Raw genomic sequence first — 20,978 nt, 5'->3', positions numbered from 1 at the left:
CAAGTAACAATTATTGAGACATAACAATTAATCTAGTCAACCAACAATAATAAATCATTTGCATGGTATCAGTTCTCAGTTATGCCAACATCTTAATGAATTCATGACCTTCTCTGGCTGCCTTTGTCAATAGTTAACATCTTGGGATGCCTTCTAACACATAATGCAAACTCATCAGTACTAAACTACTAATGTGAAGTCCATTTTAGTGTCAAGAACTACCTAAACCCAATGAATGCTGCCTCCAATCACTTTAGGCAACTCATATCTAAAATAAGTGCTCCTACAGCAGTATTTATATCTTCTGACAGCAGCCATTATCTACTTTGTCCAAAGCATACTCATGAGGTTTCAATCTTAAGGATTCCCAAGTTAACTCCCTCAGAACTCGGAAACATTCTCTGTTTTACCTAACCACATAAATATTGCCAACACCACAATGCTACCAACTCCAACATGAGAAGCAGTCAATGTTCATACCCCTACCAAGCAAGAAGATACAGGGACATAGGTCCTAGACAACAGCAAAACCACTATCAGCTCAGTGGATCAGACATCGACATTAACATCTTGGTATACATGATTTGAAGGAACAATTCCAAGTAGAGTCCCATCGATAACAACAATACCTAACCTAGTTGGGACCCAAGAAACTACTACCGCTACATCGTCCCCGGACAACGAAGCCTACCTGCTTAATGTGAAGCTATCAAAGCTGCATATTCCCACCAAAGGTGTCGAAACTCATCTGTTTACATCGAAGAAGGGAAACCCCACAAAATACTCGCGTCCAACAATCGATGACAACTAAACGAATCCTATTCGGATCAATCTAAGCGCGCCGTTACCCAACATTACCATCACCACATGTGAGAAACCCTAAACAAACAGATCAACACACAATTAAAGAATCCCGATACTGATAACCAGCAAAGAAAATCACTGAAGAAAACGATAGTAGCCGATCGACCTGATCATTTGTCGTACATAGATCGGGGCGATGATGTTGGTCTTCCCCACCGACCGATCGCCCAAGAACACATCGGCGTCATCGCCGAGTCGTGAGAGACTTCCAACTCGAGATCGGAAAGGGAAACGTAGGCGACGGTGAGAAGAGATCCAGAAGAGTGGGACGGAGGAGATCTCAAACAAGCGAATAACTTCGTCTGTTGCTGTTACGTATTTGGTGTGTCGCGGAGGACAGCGGTGTTTAGTCGAAAAAGGAGACGCTCTTCCCGCCCGATGATTCTATTTTAATTTTTTTGTTTACCCACTTTCCTACCTTCCTAATGATTGGATTCAGGAAAAGGGCTCCATCTAGATACCTATTCACAAGGCAAGCGGATAGGTCGGGTATGCCGCAAAGAGTGTGAAAAGCAGTGGCGGTGGAGGTGACGAGATGGATGATTATAAACCTCTTGCGTGATAAATACCGTCATAAACCTATTGCAGCATCACCTCAGTTTTAGCGTTACATTATTTGCTTGGGCTTGATAAGCACATCAGATCAATTTAAACTTATATGGATTAAGTATCTATCATTTTGAGTTAGATCTTAATAAATGACATTAAATAGAAATAGCATTGCTCATAAAATTATATTATCACATATCAAATAGCAATAGCCACATTTGGTTCAAAGTTCTAAACCAACTAAATATAAACCTAAAAAACAAAAACATAAATAAATTTCATATTACATTTAAAATGGAAATCACCTCAATTCTGGTTCCAAATTTGACGAACAATTTGGGAACCGTGATCACCCTTAGTATCACGGCACAAAATTATTACTGGGTTAGGACACCACTAATAGAGAGGCTAGAAGCACATCATGACATAAAAGCTATCACTAGATAGTATTATGGTAAGCAGTACGATAATAAACATGAGAGAAAGGCTCTACATTTACAACAACTTTGGTCACACAGCTCACAAATGTTTGGAACACTCCATCTCATTATAGTGCGGATGATCAAATTACCTGATGAAATTAAACTCTTGATGTTGGTAAAATTCGCCGACATAAAAGAGTTTGCGAAACTTGAGAACGTTGGGTGTACAGAACAGGATGCAACTCTTGTTCATATACAACATCTTTACAACTGTGCAGGGCACCACCACATTAAGGCACGCTGCAGATCTCATAGGGGTGCCCAATCGTCAACTGATCCATCGTCACGGATGTTCATGCCATAATTTCCAGACCTCAGCTTGCACAAGAACTGCTGTTTTGTCGCACAACCCTGTTCAAAACACTACGGTGGGCAATGTTCCTAATAAAGCATTATACTTCCTCATTGAATTTGAAATGTTGCGTATACTTACCTTCCCAACTGGGATAATTCAGGTTCTTCCAACAGCAAGTCTTGCAGTAATCTTGAGTCTCGATCCCTGCAACAATTAGAACTTGAAAGAGATTAGCCACTGATCAAAGACCAAGATGTTTTGCAACAATATAAGAATGAATACTTATAAAACCAAAGGCTGAATAGAATCACCTATGATCAAGTGAAAGAAGCCTATGGTGAACGATGCAATCAGTGCCAACATAAGCAACAATTAGACTGCCAGCATCAGGGTGAGGCCAGCTGCGAGAGGTTGGAAATCGAAGCACAAAAGTTCCTGCCTTTTGTAGGCCTCCAGGACCTTTAAGCGCAGATTCTCCTTCCTCCTTTGTAATGAAACCTTCTATCCATTTCGGTGATAGGCATTTCCATATTCTGTTTATTCGGTCCTTGGACAAAGCAAAAGCTACAGGATACAACCAGTACCACATCCTGTCAAATTCTTCCCTGCCCAGATCATCACCACATCCAGCGATTCCACGCAAGATTTCAAGGTCCTGAATAATTTCTGCACTGTGTCAAGAGCTCTATTTCTTGAGGACCAACATTTAAAAGGTTGGAAGATGGGAAAAAAGGCAACCTGTCCGGACAAGGGCCTACTTGCAGAATTGGCAACCATCATGAATTTGTTATTGATCTCAGAAATTGCATCCATCCAGAGAGCTCGTTGGTTCTTCCGAGAGATGGAGTTCCAAGTATCATCTCCTTCTTGGACCAAATGCTTTGAAACCAATATTTGATTTCTGTCAATATCAAGCAAAGATAAAATTACACAAAAAGTAGTTCTTCAAATATATTAATTATATAATTCATAAATTAAAACTATAGACAAGGAATTAATTTTAAAAGATCACCGGTGATGAGAGCATCCACTGTACAGGCAAACCTGCTCTGCAAAATTTGCAATATCTTCATTGCTTGCTGAAGCTATTAACTGCTTAAGTATCATTGATCGCTCAAAAGTACTCTCCAAACAGTACCGAAATATTGCGACATCCGAGACAACAGAGTTTTGGCTCCATCTGGAGTCCAGATCTTTAAGATCAGTACTCTCAGAATCTGATGGTCCACTGTCTGTTCCTTCAAAGTTGTTTATTCTCATTTCTTGGTTTTTCCTCTTTTCACAGAATGCAAACATGTCAAAAAAAACTGAGTTAGCACTATGCAAAATACAGAAAGGAATTCCACATATATACATGTTGACAATCAAACAAGAATTACCTGTTCTGAGCTCCCATTAGCAACAACTTCTGTTGTTGACCTGTTATCCTCAACTTTAAAATGTTTCGACTGTGGACTGCATTTCAAGTCAGACTGGTTTGATGCTTTTAGTTGACCATTCCCATACACATCACGAATTGCTTGCAACCCATCACTGGCCTTTAGCAAATGAATTTCATCGAGAAGAACTGTTGTTGAAAGTGACCTTTTCCCAATCCCCAATGTCCGGTTACTGCGGTTCCTTGAGATACAGCGTATCGGACAAGAGTATGCTTCAAGAAATGGATATCTCTGACCATGCAATGGGTGGAAACAAACACGGAAAAGCCGATTGTCACATTTCGATGATAGCTGAAACAAGAAGCATAAAAAGGAAAAAGAAAGTCAGCCTCAGTAGTCAACTTTGCATCTAGAGACAAGAGAAGCAAGCATATATAGAACCTACTATTATGATGTAGCTATAAAACTAATAGCTAAAAGATCTAAGGACTTCTAGTACCATACAGTTATACACTGAACACCAGCATTAAAAACTAGCACTCAACAATGTCAGAGACCAACTCAAGTACCAGATAATTCTTAAAGTCATCCACATTCAAGCAAGGTAAAATATCTACAACCAGAAATTACTGGAACAGCCTCCTTTTTCTTTATCTTTTCCCCTCTTTTTTTATAAACATTAATAGAAAAAACTCAAGTTACTTTAAGAGTTACCTGAGATATTTTAAGCTTATATGTGGCACGGCCACGGAGAAGCATGACTGGCCTATCAGTAGAAGGGTATTCAAGTCCATCACAACTTGTTAGCAATGGTGCTTCGGCATCATCTCGAGTTTTTTCAACAGGAGTTCCACTGTCGGCATATAAAAGTGAAGCAACTACCTGAAAGCAGGAATAAGCAATCATCACAAACAAGATACATAAAAAGAAAATCATGCAGATGCTGGTTCTAAGAAAAAACCTGTAGGAAGCAAAATTTACCTCCATCTCCCTATGGACTGATCTACCAAAAGCATCTAATAGCACAACTTCCAAAGAGAAGTTCCTGCGGCAAGATGCCTACATTAATCAAACTATTAGTCTCAGAAAAACATGCAATAAGTTTTTGAAAAGGTTGAAACATAAACAATTTCCCATCACTTGTGATGTCAGTTTAGAATCTGAGATAATAACATTTTACTTCAAATTTCTTGTCATACTATTATTATGGTCATGCTGGATACAACTACTGTCAGAAACTTCTCGGTTACATGTTATATACTAATAAAATATTGATTGATTTAAAGAAGTAAGTAAAAAGATGGGATACTTTAAGATACTTGATGGAAATTTTGGGCATACTTCTCCGAAGATCTTCAGATGAGTTTTTCGCTTGCAACACTCTGGCAGTATGGCTACCACCTAGGTTCTATGAAAGACTATCGCACAGGATAGGAACTATGATCAGGCAAGATAAAAATATGGAAATTGAGAACATATGTTGTGGATGACAAAGGACAAGCATATTATAAATATACTTTGTATGACAAGCATACAAGAGCAAGAATAAGCATGCTGATGTTCGTTTTGTGTATATTTCGCATGTTAATGGAGATTACTGGATAACTGAAGATCATAGTTCAAGTTTCAAGTTTTTTTTTTTTTTCTGAATCACAAGGAATTCAGTAGTTAATGACTCCCAACGGTGGGAGATAATAGTCTTAGATACTCTTAATGCTACAATAAAAGAATCTTCCTCTTCATGCATTCAAAATCAAACAGCTAAGTGACAGATTGCCAATCCACAACATATGGAGTTCAAGCTTTAAACTTTCAAGAACTGTACACTGAACAATTGATTGCTAAAATATAATGATTTCTTAATCCAAACTACTATTCCCATTGTGAGATGTCCATTGTAACTAAATAATATATATATCAATGTTAAATAGCAATATAACGTTTAGTTCCACATCAAAAGTAGACTAAGATTTAGATTGACTTATAACGGTCTAATGAGTGTGCTACTGTTTACTTTAGCCTAAGCATTTTGGACCAACAAGTCAAATCATGATAATATAGTAACACCTCCAATTTAGTCCGTCCCACATCGAAAGTAAGCTAACAGTTACATTAACTTATAAGGGTATGATGGGTGATGGGTGATAAGATATCAGTTATCCTATCAAGTCAGGTCATGACAAGCGACTTACATATTTCTCTCAAAATATATTTTTTGCCATACTTTTTTCATGATCTATTTTTTAATTAATTGAAATGTTCATGGATTATCACTTCCAAACTCACATACATCATGCAATGTAATATTTATTGCAGCTTTGCTCATAAGATGAGAGCTCTGACCTTGCCACCAACAATGCTCCAGACACCATCACCTCCTTCTTCAACACCATCCAAAATGCATGAATTATCAAGAGACAACTTTGCTGGAGGATTCTGTTGTCAGGTTAACATACTTGGTTATATATGCTAGGTGATTATAAGAGGTAGCTGAATTTAGGCATCTTAAAAGCAAGTAAGCACCTTAACAAAATGCTCTGATACTGATGCAGATATAGGCAAAACCTGAACATGATAGATGTAACCACCAAGGTTCCCATCGTTTCCAACTAGTATAATCTTCTTCATATCATCTTGACAGTGCTTGCTGGATAAGACAAACAAAGACTTCTCTCCAACCAGTTTTCCATCAACATGAAGACGCATATAATTTTCAGCTACCTGAAAATCAGCATGCCAAGAAAATTTTCATTAAATTATGCAGAATCGTCACTGTCTCGCATCAAACAAGAGATGATAATTCAAAAAGAAAGTTCCATGTGCTTTATTCGCAAAACAATAACAACAAGTTGTGCACTTATATGAAAAGTAATTTTTGAACAATTACATAAAACAAATCAAGCAAAGAAAATAAACTCATAAGCTTGAACCACTAGATGTGCTGCTGTGGACAATTGCCCTAGTCCATCTCCAGCAATCAAATTAAGGATTATAATCAAAGAAGTATGAAGATTAAGTCTAATTATTTTGAAATAACAAAAATTTGACTTTTCTTATGGAATGTTAAAATGTTAAATATAAGAAGTTGTTGTAGTCCTTTTATGCCCATGGTTCCAAAGATTCAGCCAACACCTAAAGGATGAAAGCTAAGCAGATGATCCTTAAAAACATTATATCAAAGAAGATTATAAGAATGCAAAACTGTCCTCCCTTTAAAATAAGAATTACTAATTATAATATGCCAACAAATAATCCCAAAGTTTTCTGAAAGTTACTTAAAGCATCCAACAAATATATATAGAAGATAAGAGATATTCATGAATGATTTCTTCAAATTAAAAGCAATTACTCATCCAAAATTGCAATGGATATGTTGCATTTAATAAGGGGAAATGGATAGAGGAAGAAAGAAATAAACGAGAAAAAGGTTATGTGGAATTTAGAACATCAGCCCATCAACCATAAGCCTGACTCTTCTCACTGCAATTGATATAACTTGCAGAACTATGTCACCTCCTTGGCAAAATGTGAAAGTGAAACATTGGCAAATAAGAAATAACAACAACAAACATAATCAAGACAATCTTTACACGGACGTTACATTCCAATGACATAACTTGGTCAATAAAAACTAATTGTACTGAATCACAGTTGATGAATTCTCACCCCCTATGTCACGGACTCAAATCCATGAGAGGCATACGAAGCTATAATTCTAATCAAGCAAGAAATTAGATAAAAGTCATTCTTACCTATTAAGTATAAGATTAATCATCTGTATGGTCGATTCACAAGAGAGTACTTCTATGTGACCCAGGTACCTGATGTAAGCAAGATTGTAACCAAATTAGGGTTCCTTGTTTGAGCTAAAACTTCTCGTTCCATCAAGGGAACAAGAAGCAAATTGGGAAGTTTCATTCATGCTTCATGAGAATTGTTATTTCAGTTCTTTTTTCCCACAATTGACATGGGATCAATTCGTCCAGATCTTGGAGAGTGCAACTTGCAGATGTATCTGCTGCTGCCACTTCTCTTTGGGGGGAAGGACGCAGAGGGGACAAGAGACATCAGAAGAGGGGAAAATTGATGCCTGAGAAAGAATTGGCTTCTCTTTCTTAACATCAAGATCCTTTGGGTCATCTTCCTTTTTTTTCCCCCTGTTCTGCAAGTTCCATCAAGGAAAGACACAAAGATACCAGCCTTTCTGGTAGCTATCTGGCAGTGGTCTTGTGGCCATGAATGAAATCATTGAACCAAATAATGATATAATAATTTTGACAACTGCAGCCCATGTCCTGCTAGTTCTGTTACAAATTATGAATAAGATCAATAGTAAAAATGTAGTATGCTTCTCTGATGCTGACAGTCATACAGCTGAACATATGCCTCATTTATCATCGAGGTACAAAATTTATAATCTAGATGTGATATGACAACCACATGCTAGAACCTTTAATATTTTTTTGGCGGAGGTAAAGGTGAAAATAAGATGATTTTGCTTCAACCAAATCCTAAATATCTAAATGTAGAAGCAACTAGTTTAAAAATTATCAAGATCAACTGCCATGTTCTATGGTCCTTCTCAGATAAGATACTCCATCTATATTAGGAAACAGAGGAATAAAAATGGGAAATAAGCAAAAAGTCTCAAAATTATTCAGAATAGTAGATGACAAATGTAGGAAATTGCAAAAAGATACACTTTTTGTAGCTTCGAAAACACATCAATCTTGTAAATAATTTTTAAAAACCACATACCTGACATCCAACATGAAACCATTTCTCCAATGGGCAGTCCATTTCAGCAGCTGTGTGAAACATGTCAGTCCAGGGAAATGGATTCTCAGAAGAAGGAGCTTCTTTGTGTATTAATATCAAAGGAAGTAGAATCAGTTTATTTTCCTCATTTAGAACAAGAAAGGGAGCTTCATCTTCACATTCTGAAGTCTTCTGTATTATTAAGGAAGAGAAATTTACAACACTGTCCAACTAAACACCAAACTAGAGGATTTCAAGAGCAAAAAGATATTCCTGAAGACATAACATTCACACTAGCCACTGTTACAAAGTTGTACCCTCAAACTTCATGCTCAAGTCTTATTAATTATGTAAATGCAAAAAAAGGTGCCAAGAACATTACATAACAAAAAAAGAGTTATTCAGTTACTGCTCCACCTGCATTGCCAAAAAAGGATGAAGCAACAGCAACACGCAAAGAAGAAAATATATGCTGAGAAAACTTCCAATGCATAAATTCTCGTTTGCCTCAAGTGAGATCAAACTAACACATCGTTTTAAACCAAAGACTGATTTGAGAAGGAATCAAATTCAGACATTTACATCCATCAAGAAGTGTGAAAAAGAGAAGCAGAACATTTTGCAAGTCAAAACCAAGAAACAACGGATCAAACGCCAGTTCTGCAAGGTAACAGTAGTGAATTCTTCCAAACTTGATAAGCAAGACTAAGAAATCTTTATCATGTGGAAGTAACAATTAACTATCTAATATAAGAATTAATTAATATTCAAGGGCAAGAGAAGTCAGACTCGGGTTTACTCAAAGAAACACATTCCCTGCCATTTATCCCCAAACAATCAAACTTGGCGGAAAAGGTTAAATGAATAAACGAACAAATTCATTCCATTTATCAGCATCCACTTCAAACATAAACCACAGAGAGTAAGGAAAAGGAATTTCGGGCTCCCCCCTTTTATCCCACACAAGAAAGAAACGACCCTTGCAAGTCAACCAACAGCTGAAGCTCTCGCACGACGACTCCAACACAAGCAGCAACGCAAAACAAACTAAAAGTACCCGCACCAATACTCACGGGATTCGAATAAGTAATCGCGGAGAAAAAAGGAAGAAACAGGCAAACAGCAAGAACAAGCAATACAGAGACTTCCTTTTTCAGGATCAAGAGCTGCGACAGGAAGAACCGGATACCTGCTTAAGAATGATGGAAGAAGGACGAGCAGAGCCGGAAAGATAAATCCAGACGCAAAGGGAGAAACCAAAGCCGCCGCCATGTTCGCCATCGCCTTCGCCTTCTCCATCTCCTCCTTCCTCCTCTCCTGCTCCGCCTCGATCGAGGCTTATCCTGAGATCTTCGAGCTTGGCGTACTGCTCCTCGCGGCATTGCTCGCCGTCGGCCATGGCCGGTCGAGGGGTAAGGAGAAGGGTTGGGGTTGGGGTTTGGTGGTGCGAGAGGACGCCTCCTATAATGAATTCGGCTTCGAATTTTGGTGGGGTTGGGGTTGGGGTTTTCGTTGCAGCGAGGGGTTAGATAACGGTCTCCGCTGTCCACCCCCGACTTCGACCTCGACTTAACCTGTCCGAGAACGAACAGCTCTACCTCGCGCAATCTCGACTGATGTCGTCGGTGGGCGGGCCGTAGAAGTGGAAATGGAAGCAGGTTGATATCTATACCGTCCGAAGATGGGGTCGAGCAGCCTCGTCCTGATCCGACGGTGGACAGTTATGCTCACGGGATTGTTGGTCGAAATGGATTTTGAGTTTGGGGATGTTTGTGTGACCTTATGCGACCGACTCACTCCTCTCGAACACAAGCAAATGTGCTGCGTACGAGTGGCCATGGCACCATCTTTGTTTGCCGAACGCCAAACCAGGCTGAATCAGATCCGATTTCGCCTGTTGGACGACTCTTCAGCCACTTCAACCAACACCGTATCAGCTTCTAGACATCAGTGAAGGAAGAAACATTACTATCGTCTACTAAAATGGGCGAGGAGTATAAAAAATACATGGCACCAAACAACAATACAATGCAACTGTCATGGAGATGATGCCCATAGTGACAACTAGCAACGAAAACAAAGTTTTGGCAATCGAATAAATAATTTGATGTTTCACTAACGAAGCTTGGGAAGCTGAAGGCCGTTGACAACATCCTACACAGGATGATAAATTGGAACTGCTAGCCAGCAGTGTATCGTAACATGAAGAAGTACGAGCATGACAAGTAACCAACGTCCCACGTCCAAATTCACGGCCCTTTTGTACGTGTCTCGATTCAAGACTCAAGTAAATAACCTCACAGTAAGAGAATACAGCAACTGGGCCCAATGTTCCTCATGATCATCCAACTCCAATGACAAAAAAGTTGCAAGGTATTCTAACGATCATCATGAGAATCTGGGTTTTCTTTCAAGATTACAAAACCTTCCAGCACTGATGACAGCGGAATGTATCTGCACAATAATAAAAAAGACGAGATCCAAGTTAGTCCGTGGAAAGTCGAGAGAAAGATATTGAGGATCGTCAAAATCAAATCATACTTATCGGTAGCCAGTTCAGCTCTGTCTCCTGCAGCAAGCAAGACAGGAGTAGAATGTGTCTGAAATCCTGTAATGGTCTTTGGCCGACCTGCCTGGCCCACCACGTCGACAGCCTGACCAACTCGTACAGGAACAGAAATAGGTTTTAGATTTTCATCCACCGTCATGAGCATCCTTGGCTGCAAGAGTTAAAACAGGGACCGTCAAAACACTGACCAACTTTGTGATAACACTGAGAACATAGGCCAAGAATTTAAGATTGACAAGTCACACCTGCATCGCTAAGACGAGAATGTAGAGCATATAATGATACTTTCCAAGGATGGTAGATTTCATGTCCAAGCATGCATGCAAAACAGTAACAAGTCCAGCAAGCGCAGTCCTGCATAGGAAGTTATGAGGATAATATGGACACACTAAATATGGATGACAGGAAAAGAAAAGGTATGGATGACAGGCTGCAAATGAACTTACGGGGACAATAAAAACCGATCAGAGTGGTAAGGGGAAAGTGTTAGTAAACCCTTCCCCAAATGCACGAGACCTTGAGCAATCCTCACCTGCAAAGATAAATTTCAACCTAAATGTGATCTGAGGAAGTTGCTGGAATCAGACAAACACAAGTCTACAATAGCCTACACAGAAGAGATGGCCAGCTTCTTTATAGTAATAACTTGAAAGGTTGCGGAGCATGCTGGCTATCCGAGCATTATTTGTGCCTGCACCTATCAATCCCAATGAGATAATTGCTGCCTGTAGATCAAAGGTCACAGTCAGATATCTAGCAAAATTGATTCTCCCACATTTTTTCCCTTTTTTAGGGTGGGAAGGGGGGAGAGAGAGAGAGAGAGAGAGAGAGAGATTTAAGGTGGGCATACCATTGATACATCACCATCAGTATCATGACTCAGTCTGCTAAGTGTATCCATGACATTGACCTGATCAAAGATGAGGAGAGCAACATTTTGAGTTCAAGAAAACAGCTGAATTAGATTTTTCTTTTAAGCTGTAGATTTTTCCTACTACATATAACCATATACAGGTCAACAATCAATATAGCACCATCTTCAGCAACTTATTTATTTTTTGAGGGTAATTAGCATTATATTTACTTGTATAGAACTGACTGCTCTAGGGAATTTCATTATCCTGATTAAAACTTGGAACTAGCAAGATTGTTAACTTTTCCCTATAAGTTGCTCCCTTATGCATTTAATTAACAAACAAAATACTGTATGTAACTGTCAAGCACAGTAATCCTAGGTAATAGGGATAAGTGTACCTTTGGATTAGAAATACAAAGGATACCAAGAGCCAGGGGCACTGCTCGTCTAATGTTCTGCTCTCCATACTGCAAAAGGTGCTCCAATGATCGAATCGCCATATCAAGGCCCAATTCCTCAGCCATTGCAATAAGTGCAATCCCAAGGACAGCGGGTCCCTGATAGTTCTCACCCTTCTCAAGATGCTGAGCGCAGTACCCCAGAAGCTTCTGGACCTGCAGAACAAAAGTGTTTTAATCATTTCACACCTAAATTAGAAGGGACAATGCACAGTTACAAATAGACACCTTCAGAACATTCCCGGTTCCAGCATATGCCAAAGACAGTAGAGTGATATCAGCATATTTCCTGATTTTGTCATTAAATGTTTTTGAAACCTCTGCAGTAGCCTCAACATTATCCTGTTAGACCAAAATTGCAGGAGTCAATAAGAAAAACTAAACTCCTACACAAATGATATAATATCAATTCATCAACATCTGAATTCTACAAGAATAGGGAAAAACATATATCTGATGACCTAACATTTTAACTTGAAATCGATATCCAAATTCTGCAAGACCAAAATCCATCTGTTGGGCAAACTTTTTTTTATTTTAACTTCAAGCCACTGGAGAAGTTCTAAGCCAATCTTCTAAAAGATAGCAACTAAAGGATCAAGCCTTTAATACTTCTACCCAGGAGCTGAACCAGTGCCAATAATTGCAGTATCAAATTTCTGGCATCCTTGAAGCAAACCAAACAAGTACATCTATATCTACAATGATAACGTGGATAAGTAAATTTCTTGACAAAAGCAAAAAAGGAAGTTTAGTCCATCAAACAAGATGCCCCTCACCTGAACTGATCAGAGACATCCATCCTACATACTACTTAAAGTAGAATAATGAAGCTATATAACACAATTATCCACTGAAACACCATAGAGTGATGGTAGAGAAGATTAATTATCAACAACAGAAAACTAATAAAAAGCCTGGAAAGCAATTTTGATTTTTTTTTTTCAAATTACCTGCTTTCCAAGATACAGAAGTCCAAGAGCTACAGGAAGCAGGCGAGTCAGAGGTTCCCCTAGTTCAGTGTCAGAACGTTCCATCAATGCCAAAATGATGGACTGAGCAATCTCTTCATTACAAGAACCAACATATACGAGCCCCAGGGTGATAGCAGAAAATACAAGAACGTCAAGAGGTGTTTTTGGATCTCCCAAGATAAGTGATAGGCGAATTCTAAGCTGGCACAAAATTATTATGTCAGAATGTAATTAAGAACATGGTTAGCAGTTAAAAGCAGACAAATAGCTCCTGGATCTCCACCTCATCCTTAAGAGATCCAGCATATGCAATTCCAAGGCCCAGTATGGCACCAATGCGGATGATGGTGTCATCTTTGTTAATATAGTCAATTAGAAGTGCCAATGCCTGCAAGAAGAACCATACCACATAATCTCATATCTACATAGTAATAGTCTAATGAATTCAAGAAAATATGAAAGTTAGCAGAGGATGTCACTGGCATATCTTATTAATCTTAAATGAGATATAACTTACAGGGTCACAGTCATTCTTCACACCACAGCTAACAATACCAATACCTAACAGAGCACCAGCGACCACATGGTTATCATTACTATGCAAATATTTATCAATTTGTGAAAGTCCGGAGTCAACATCCCACAACAGAATCATCCCCTATAACAAAGAAGAGCATAATCACATTCTAATATACCACTATTTATTTATATCAAATAAAACATATGGGAATAACAATACCAAGCTTGCTGCTGCACTGGCCTTTCCATGTTCCTTGTTCTTGAATAGCCAATTACCTGAAGATCCACTGGAGGATTCTGATGTGACAGTCATCAATTTATCCTGAGAATAATAAGAAATATCCAAGTATAAACAACTTATAGAAGATTTTACCAAAAGAAATTTCTTAAAAAATTCTTTCATTTACCTGTCCAAATCCGGCATTTACAAATGCATTAACAAAGGTAGCTGCCAAGTTCTGTCTTGCTGAATCGAGACTAGAACTTGCACTTGCCCGGCCATCAATCAAGTGCACCTAAGTAATAAAACAATGTGTAAACCAGAGGACCAAAAATAATCAAACAAATACATGTGAATATTTCTATTTACAAACAAAAAATTACAAGAACCATGATTTTCTACTGAAGGACAATAAGAAGTCATGGAAAGAACTTTCTACGGATATTAGAGAGTACTTCCTAAGAAAAACAAGAATCATCTCTTCAGTAACAAAATTCCTTTATCATCAGAAAAAAATTGACATGATGAGATAATCAAAACAGATGCCAATCTAATTAGGGGAAACAACAAAAAAAAACATCTTACAAACTTGGATTAATACCCAATATCATCTGAGAAGAAATAAGGCATACTGCAGTTTAGATAATTGTATAAGAACCAGCACCTTATAGATGTCTTCTGGAGATTTAGGTTCCATAACCTCAATGTCCCGAGCAAGCGCAAGATATCCCTCGCTTAGCTTAACATTGTTGACTATTTCCTGCAAGGCCTCCCTGTCATCATCATCAGGAGCTATATCTTCATCAATTTCCAGAACTAGACCCTGAAGTAAACAGAGCTGATCAGTAAACAGGGTGGTATCTGACCAAATATTGCACACAATATCAGAATGAAGTATTAGAAATATGGCAAAAAACAATAATTTTTTCAAAATTCATCAAGCAAAAAAGAAATTGGCCTGTACTCTTGGACACAGTGAATTCACAATCACATATAAGAGAATGCATGAATTATGGCATACAACTCTGGTGAGTCTAATTACACCAGTGAAAACTATATCATCATAGTCAATATGATGCAGACAGCTTACATGACGAGCTATAATATAAGAAAATTGCTTCTTCAGTAGAAGATCTTCAGTGGATGTGTAGATCTGCTTCACATACTGCACAAAGAGAATTTCACGAGTTAAACTTAACAACAGCTTAACTAATGTGAAGAAATACATTTACGATAACATGAATGTATACATACTTGAGTGTTATCGATAAAGAGTGCAATCCGCAGAGCACTTGCATAATCCTCAAACTTGGTATAAATTGTAAAGGCTATGTCCGAAGCTAATAAATCATCTGTGCTTGGGAGATAGCTGCGAGATTTACATGGTTTGAAAATAAAATTACATTTTATAACTTAATGATCATACGGCAAGAGTACAGCACTACAGCTGTCTTCAGATAAAGCATAATCGCAATTTGACTAGAATCATTTATCATATAACATCCATAAATCCGTCACAGGAAGAAAATGATAATCAAAATAAACCTCCAAGGCCAATGGAAGTAAAATAATTTTAGTTTAAATTATAAGCAAAACTATGTCTAATCTTCACCAATGAAGGTTACATGCTGTTATTTGCAAAATAAACAGAACAGAAAACATTAGCCGAAAAATCTTAATGAATGAATAAATCCTACCTCTTGACATAAAATAGCATGTCATGACTCAAAAGTTTCTACTAAAGGATTCACCACCACAATTCTTGTAAAAGATAACATTTAATCATCACCATTCATTATTAAATTTTTAAGAGAATTACACTGGAATGCTATAGAACATGTTCTAGAGGATCTCAAATTACCGTAGACACTGTCAGTCTGATTGATAACTCAACTCCCTGCCAAACATAAACTGCAACATGACCCACATGTTTAATAACAAAATCCAACAAGTTTCAAGAACACCCGGTTGCTAAATTAAACCCACGCTTTGGCTGCTTAACAAAATTAGCCAACCATTCTCATCTCATGCTATAGTGAAACAAAATTCCGCCAGCATGCTCACATTTTTACTTCTTAGGAAGGACAAGTATTTGATCAGAGCAGTCTTTGACTATGAGATAAAAAGATGGAGTTTGTAATATTATGGTACAGATATATTAGATTTAAGGTTCTCCAATCCTGAAACCTTAGGTTATCCAAAATTTTATGCATAAACATTTCCATGATTGGTAAAATCATATATACCAAGACTGTGCAACCAAGCAGAGGAAACCAAAAAATACACACTGTTCGGTTCAGTCCAGTGCGATTTTTGATGGTTACAAACAGAAACGTATAAAAACAATTAATGAGTGAATTAGTTCTATGCAAGAAAAACCAAGTAAACAAAACTATACCAAGTATTTTTAGATCATACAAGGGTTATAACCGATACACACAACCTTCACCATTTCCTTTCCTAGACACCTTGTTCGTTGTGGCGTAGTCCCACATTCCTCCAGCCTTCACCATGTTCCACCCTGCTCCCTCTTCCCCCGCACCAAGGTCCCAGTTCTTAAAGGGCCCAACCATGGCTCCCGCATTTCTACCTAAGATAAGCTCCAAATCTAAGTTCAACCACTTGAAGTCCCCCAAATTCAGCCCCAACAAAGTTCCTCGCTACCCTTAACCCAATCTTGACTCTGACAAAGCCTCAGCACACACCCCTATGCTGCTTAGGTGATGCCAAGATCAAATGAACAATAGAAGTTGGGACGCAGGCGGTGGAGAACCATGGAATATCATCCACCAGTGTCACGTAACGTGCGAGATGTAAGACATCTTCTCTACCCTCTGGTACGATTCCATCACTGTGCGTGAGGTGCTTCTTATGTGAGAGGAGAGCCCCTAAAATGTGATTCTATGAACAAGAGTAAGCCTGAGTGTTATCATCTCCTCTCACTCTCTCTCTCTCTCTCTCTCTCAATTTTTTTCGTCAGCCATATTATCAAAACCTACAGTATACATAAATTTTAGAATAATTGCCCCTTGATGCTCTTGTCCCACAGTAGCAAGCCATCCATATCATCCCAAGTCAATCATGTGGCAACATACCAAGTTACCAATAGTATATAGAACAGTGGTGTCATAGCACTTCAACAAACAACAAAAAGACTGACTAGTTTTGTCTTTGCAAATGGACTATATCAAGATAAGTGCATGGTGCATTTGTAACAAAACTGGAAATCTTTTTACCTAGAAGAACTGGAAAGATACAAACACGCTCTTTTATAATTTGTAGCATCCACATGCTCAACTAGCAGCTCAAGATCTTCAACCTGAAGGGTAAAAGATATATAAATATACAACTAGGTGGGAAAAATGAATGAGTCGTGAGCATACCTCCATTAGAAGATCTACAGCTTCCGGCTCAGCATTATGCTGTACCAGTAGTTAAAACTAAATAATCATCATCTTTTCAAAAACTAGATAAAATAACTCAATAAACAGAAGAATGTACAAGATTAGCACCGTTTACCACAATTACTACCAAAAATAAACAGCATAACTCAAGGTTCAGATATTATATAGCAGATACCTTCATGTGAAAGGCAACAATTTGTTGCACAAGTTCCATCAAAGTGTCTAAGGGCAAGTCATCATACTGTGTAAGAAGAGAGAAGTAATTAGCCACTTACTAGCTAGAACAAGCTGACTGAAAAGAGGCTAAAACAGTGGGAATATGCCAGTAAATGAGTTCACGTGATAACAAATATCAGCTAAGCAAACTAAAACTAAGTCCACACTAGCACTAGCTAGGTAGTCAAGAGTAGCTGATTTTCCACGATAAGCATTTATAATGCTTCGCATTTCAACCACATGTTCAAAAACAACTGAAGTAAATTGCAAGCAAAAAGAAGTACAGATCATTAAAACACTCAAAACAGCAACTTTGTCAGATTATAAAATATAGAAGATATTTTCATGTAACAGTCTGAAACACTTAGTCTTTGTAGATTAGTGCAACTTAGGAAAAGAGTCAACGTTGTACTCAAAACAGATGCACAAGATTTCCAATGGCAAAAGTTTTGTCAGTTAAGACTATTTGTTGTCCTGAATAAACAATTAAATATCATGTTCCTCATGGAGTTAATACAAGATAATTAAAGTGGACGATAAATCAAGAAAGTTAAATGATCATCAGGTGAAACCTCTATTGTGAACCTAAATGATGGAAAAGATATTCATACATGAAAAGCTAGTTTTGCCGCGATACAGATTACTAGAAATATGAGAATGATTCCATTTGTGAACAATTAGGAGTAGTTATGAAAGAGGGTAAAAGTAAAATTAATTGTTTATCATGATATATCATCTCCAAGAACAACTGAGGCATGAAATGTCATTTCAGACTTGTAGTAAAAATGGGCAAAACCTAAATTGATTTAATAAAAATTAATATGAAAAGATTTGCTCTTGTATGATGCAAAAAAAATGAGTTCTTAAAAAATAGTTGGCCTTTGCATGGATGTGCCGATGGTCTTATAAAAATAAGCTACAAACAAGATTTTAATCAGAAATAAATCTATGAATCAAACTAGTATAGCATAGATGCGACCAAAAACATGATAAATATCATCAACCTATTGACTCATAAAATATCACAAAATATCCAAGTTGTCAGATAAGTCGTTGAGCGAGTGATCCTGACCTGCCGCTTTGCAAATTCCTGTGAGATTTCACCAGCCAAATTTCTGCCAAATAAAACAGTAGTTTGAGATGAACATAAATAACTTATTAGCATCAAAAGATAAAAGCACGCATACACCAATATCTCACTAAATTTTAAAACATCATGATAACAAACCATCATTCTGAACCCATGACAAGATAATCTGAAGTTCAAAAAATTTAATATTCTCCTGAAAAGTTGTACCTTTACAAACATAAGTTTGTTATATTGACTATATTTATCAAAACTACATATCAATTTTTAAAGTACACGTCAGATTTTAAAAGTTCAAAAACAGAATATGGGTTCAGACCATTCTAATACTTGCCAAAGTTAAGTTCCTTACCTTACATATTCATGTCCCCATGAACCAATATCTCCTTCAGACCCTAGCAATCGGTACTTCAGACTCTCCTACAAAGGACAAACAGGAAATTGTTACACTGACTTAAGCAATACATTACCACAACTACAAAATGCTAGTGCATCATCAGTGTCACCAGAGGACCACAGAATTTTGTGCTGTAAAATTATAAAAAGCAAAGAGACATTGCCAAAAAAACAAGTAGGCAAAATTTTAAGATGGCAAAAATAAATGAAAACACATCCAACACTCTGGCTGTAAATAGGGTTCTTATACCTCTTGATCTTTCCACCAATCTGTTTAGCATCATTCTATTGTTGAATAACAAGACTTTACAAAGAACATATATGATATGTAACTCACAAACATGTATGATAACAAAAGTAAAACCACTATAGGACTTGCAACAGCAATTATTTGCAGCAAGTTTCTGAGACAAATACCAGGCAAGGAATCTATGTAGATATCATGTAATGTCAACTTCTGGGAGAAGAAAATACGTAGTTATAAGATGAATTTTACATACCCTCTCTCCTTCAGCAGACATTGTCAATGCCAACACGGAAAGTATGTCCGCCAAGTATTTCTGTGGTTCAAAGAGAATATGGCAAATTCTGTTAAGTTTTGAAAAAAAGTATGAAAGAGAAAAACATACACACAAAAACACAGAAGGGGAAGAGAGGCTATCCTTGGTTAAACTAAGAACCATCAAGGGACTCTTTATTTGCTTCAACTAATCTTCGATCTCTTAATATCTCTGTATAAGTAATCCTAATCAACTCATTCAAGGCATTGTTAGATCTTCTTCAATCAAGTTCTTACCATCTTATCTTAATTTCTCTTATTTCATCCTCTAAAGGACTACACAAAATAAGAATTGAGAACATTTCTTATTCTATATTTTCTAACAATCTTGTCATCAATCTCAATATTTAAGTTGTGAGCATTTACATCTTGGTTAATTCCATAGCTTCCCAACATTCAAGTCCAAAAGGCAAGACTAGTCTTATAGTTGTGTTGTCTGCTGGCTTGGACCCTAGCAATGTGTGGAAAGGAGGGTTAAGCTCTATATATGATTGTTGTGTTGTCATAGATTAAAAGAAAAATCTTATATAACTATAAGATGTAAATGCATTAGAGCAAGCTTATGGTAACTACTGGGCACACATCTGATGCGTATGCTCAACATCTAAAACCATATCCATCCTCTAGTCATAGTCCAAGCCAACAGAAGATCTAGACTACTCCAAAACATATTAGAAAAGATAAATCCAATCACCATAAGCTTAAATAGTAATAGGATTAAATTAAGCTATATAAATAGCAATCTTTACCTTCAAATCAGACTCTGACATTGTTTCAAAAAATGCTTTTAGACTCCCATAATGTGGCCGGAGAAATTTTAGAGGCTTAGGAACAGATGTCATGGAGCTTGTTGCCGTTCGAATCTCCTGCCTATAGAAAAAGCAAAGTAACTGTAAACACCGAGAATTGAATTGTCATGCAAATCAACTTCGCGAACATGGTAAACATCCGCTAGAAACCCTAATTCTGAGAAGATATTCATGGACAGAGAATGGAAGTCCAAGACGAAGAAGGCAAAGAACCTCATGCTCTCCAAGGCGAGCTTTTGGACTCCCTGGTCGGCATCCTGAACCCGCTCCACATAGAGTTCGAGCTGCTGCTTTAGTGCCAAATCCTCGTCCGACTGGCAGCGGAACACGAGATCAAGCGGTCGGAACAGTAAGAAATCGACGGAAAGAAAGGGCACAGATGGGAAAAATGAGATGGGGAGTCACCAGATCTTCTTCTTTCTTCTCGTCCTTCTTCTTGGTAACTTTGGAGGCAGGCTTGGAACCGTCCGGGCTGGTGGAGGAAGCACCGGGCTTTTGATCGACAGCCATGACAATGGAGAATTAGGGGCGATCGAAACCCTAAGGAAAGCAGAGAAGTCGCTTGGGGACAAAGAAAAGGGTTA

The 20,978-nt window shown here is 37.8% G+C and overlaps 2 protein-coding genes across 4 annotated transcripts; both read right to left on the bottom strand.

Moving 5' to 3' along the window:
- Positions 1–1,835: 1,835 nt before the first annotated feature.
- On the bottom strand, positions 1,836–10,279 carry LOC135652519 (SH2 domain-containing protein A-like). 3 transcript variants are annotated; one of them, XM_065173496.1, is made up of 12 exons: positions 9,517–10,279; positions 8,328–8,519; positions 6,093–6,290; positions 5,913–6,005; positions 4,551–4,628; positions 4,284–4,451; positions 3,570–3,920; positions 3,203–3,465; positions 2,929–3,091; positions 2,502–2,845; positions 2,329–2,394; positions 1,836–2,246 (listed from the first exon to the last, which is right to left on the bottom strand). In XM_065173496.1, exons 1-12 carry the CDS (start codon positions 9,724–9,726, stop codon positions 2,210–2,212), a joined length of 2,163 nt encoding a protein of 720 aa, XP_065029568.1. In that variant the 5' UTR covers positions 9,727–10,279; the 3' UTR covers positions 1,836–2,209. The 3 variants fall into 3 exon arrangements, with proteins under 3 accessions (XP_065029568.1, XP_065029569.1, XP_065029570.1); XM_065173497.1 differs by having other exon boundaries at positions 8,328–8,516; XM_065173498.1 differs by lacking the exon at positions 5,913–6,005.
- A 120-nt stretch (positions 10,280–10,399) lies between these two features.
- Positions 10,400–20,978, bottom strand: LOC135652518 (26S proteasome non-ATPase regulatory subunit 2 homolog A-like). The gene is made up of 25 exons (XM_065173495.1): positions 20,800–20,978; positions 20,608–20,708; positions 20,335–20,455; positions 19,527–19,586; positions 18,983–19,050; positions 18,616–18,658; positions 17,503–17,568; positions 17,307–17,345; positions 17,160–17,242; positions 15,178–15,292; positions 15,014–15,088; positions 14,588–14,746; positions 14,111–14,218; positions 13,924–14,025; positions 13,702–13,842; positions 13,468–13,572; positions 13,164–13,385; positions 12,439–12,552; positions 12,151–12,366; positions 11,747–11,806; positions 11,508–11,621; positions 11,343–11,428; positions 11,142–11,250; positions 10,869–11,047; positions 10,400–10,781 (listed from the first exon to the last, which is right to left on the bottom strand). The coding sequence occupies exons 1-25, from the start codon at positions 20,902–20,904 to the stop codon at positions 10,706–10,708; spliced, it is 2,667 nt and encodes an 888-aa protein (XP_065029567.1). The 5' UTR covers positions 20,905–20,978; the 3' UTR covers positions 10,400–10,705.

Source organism: Musa acuminata, chromosome BXJ3-11, assembly GCF_036884655.1.
Source record: "Musa acuminata AAA Group cultivar baxijiao chromosome BXJ3-11, Cavendish_Baxijiao_AAA, whole genome shotgun sequence".
NCBI lineage: Eukaryota > Viridiplantae > Streptophyta > Magnoliopsida > Zingiberales > Musaceae > Musa > Musa acuminata.
Note: the sequence above shows the minus strand (reverse complement) of the source record. Positions and strands in the feature narration are given on the sequence as shown.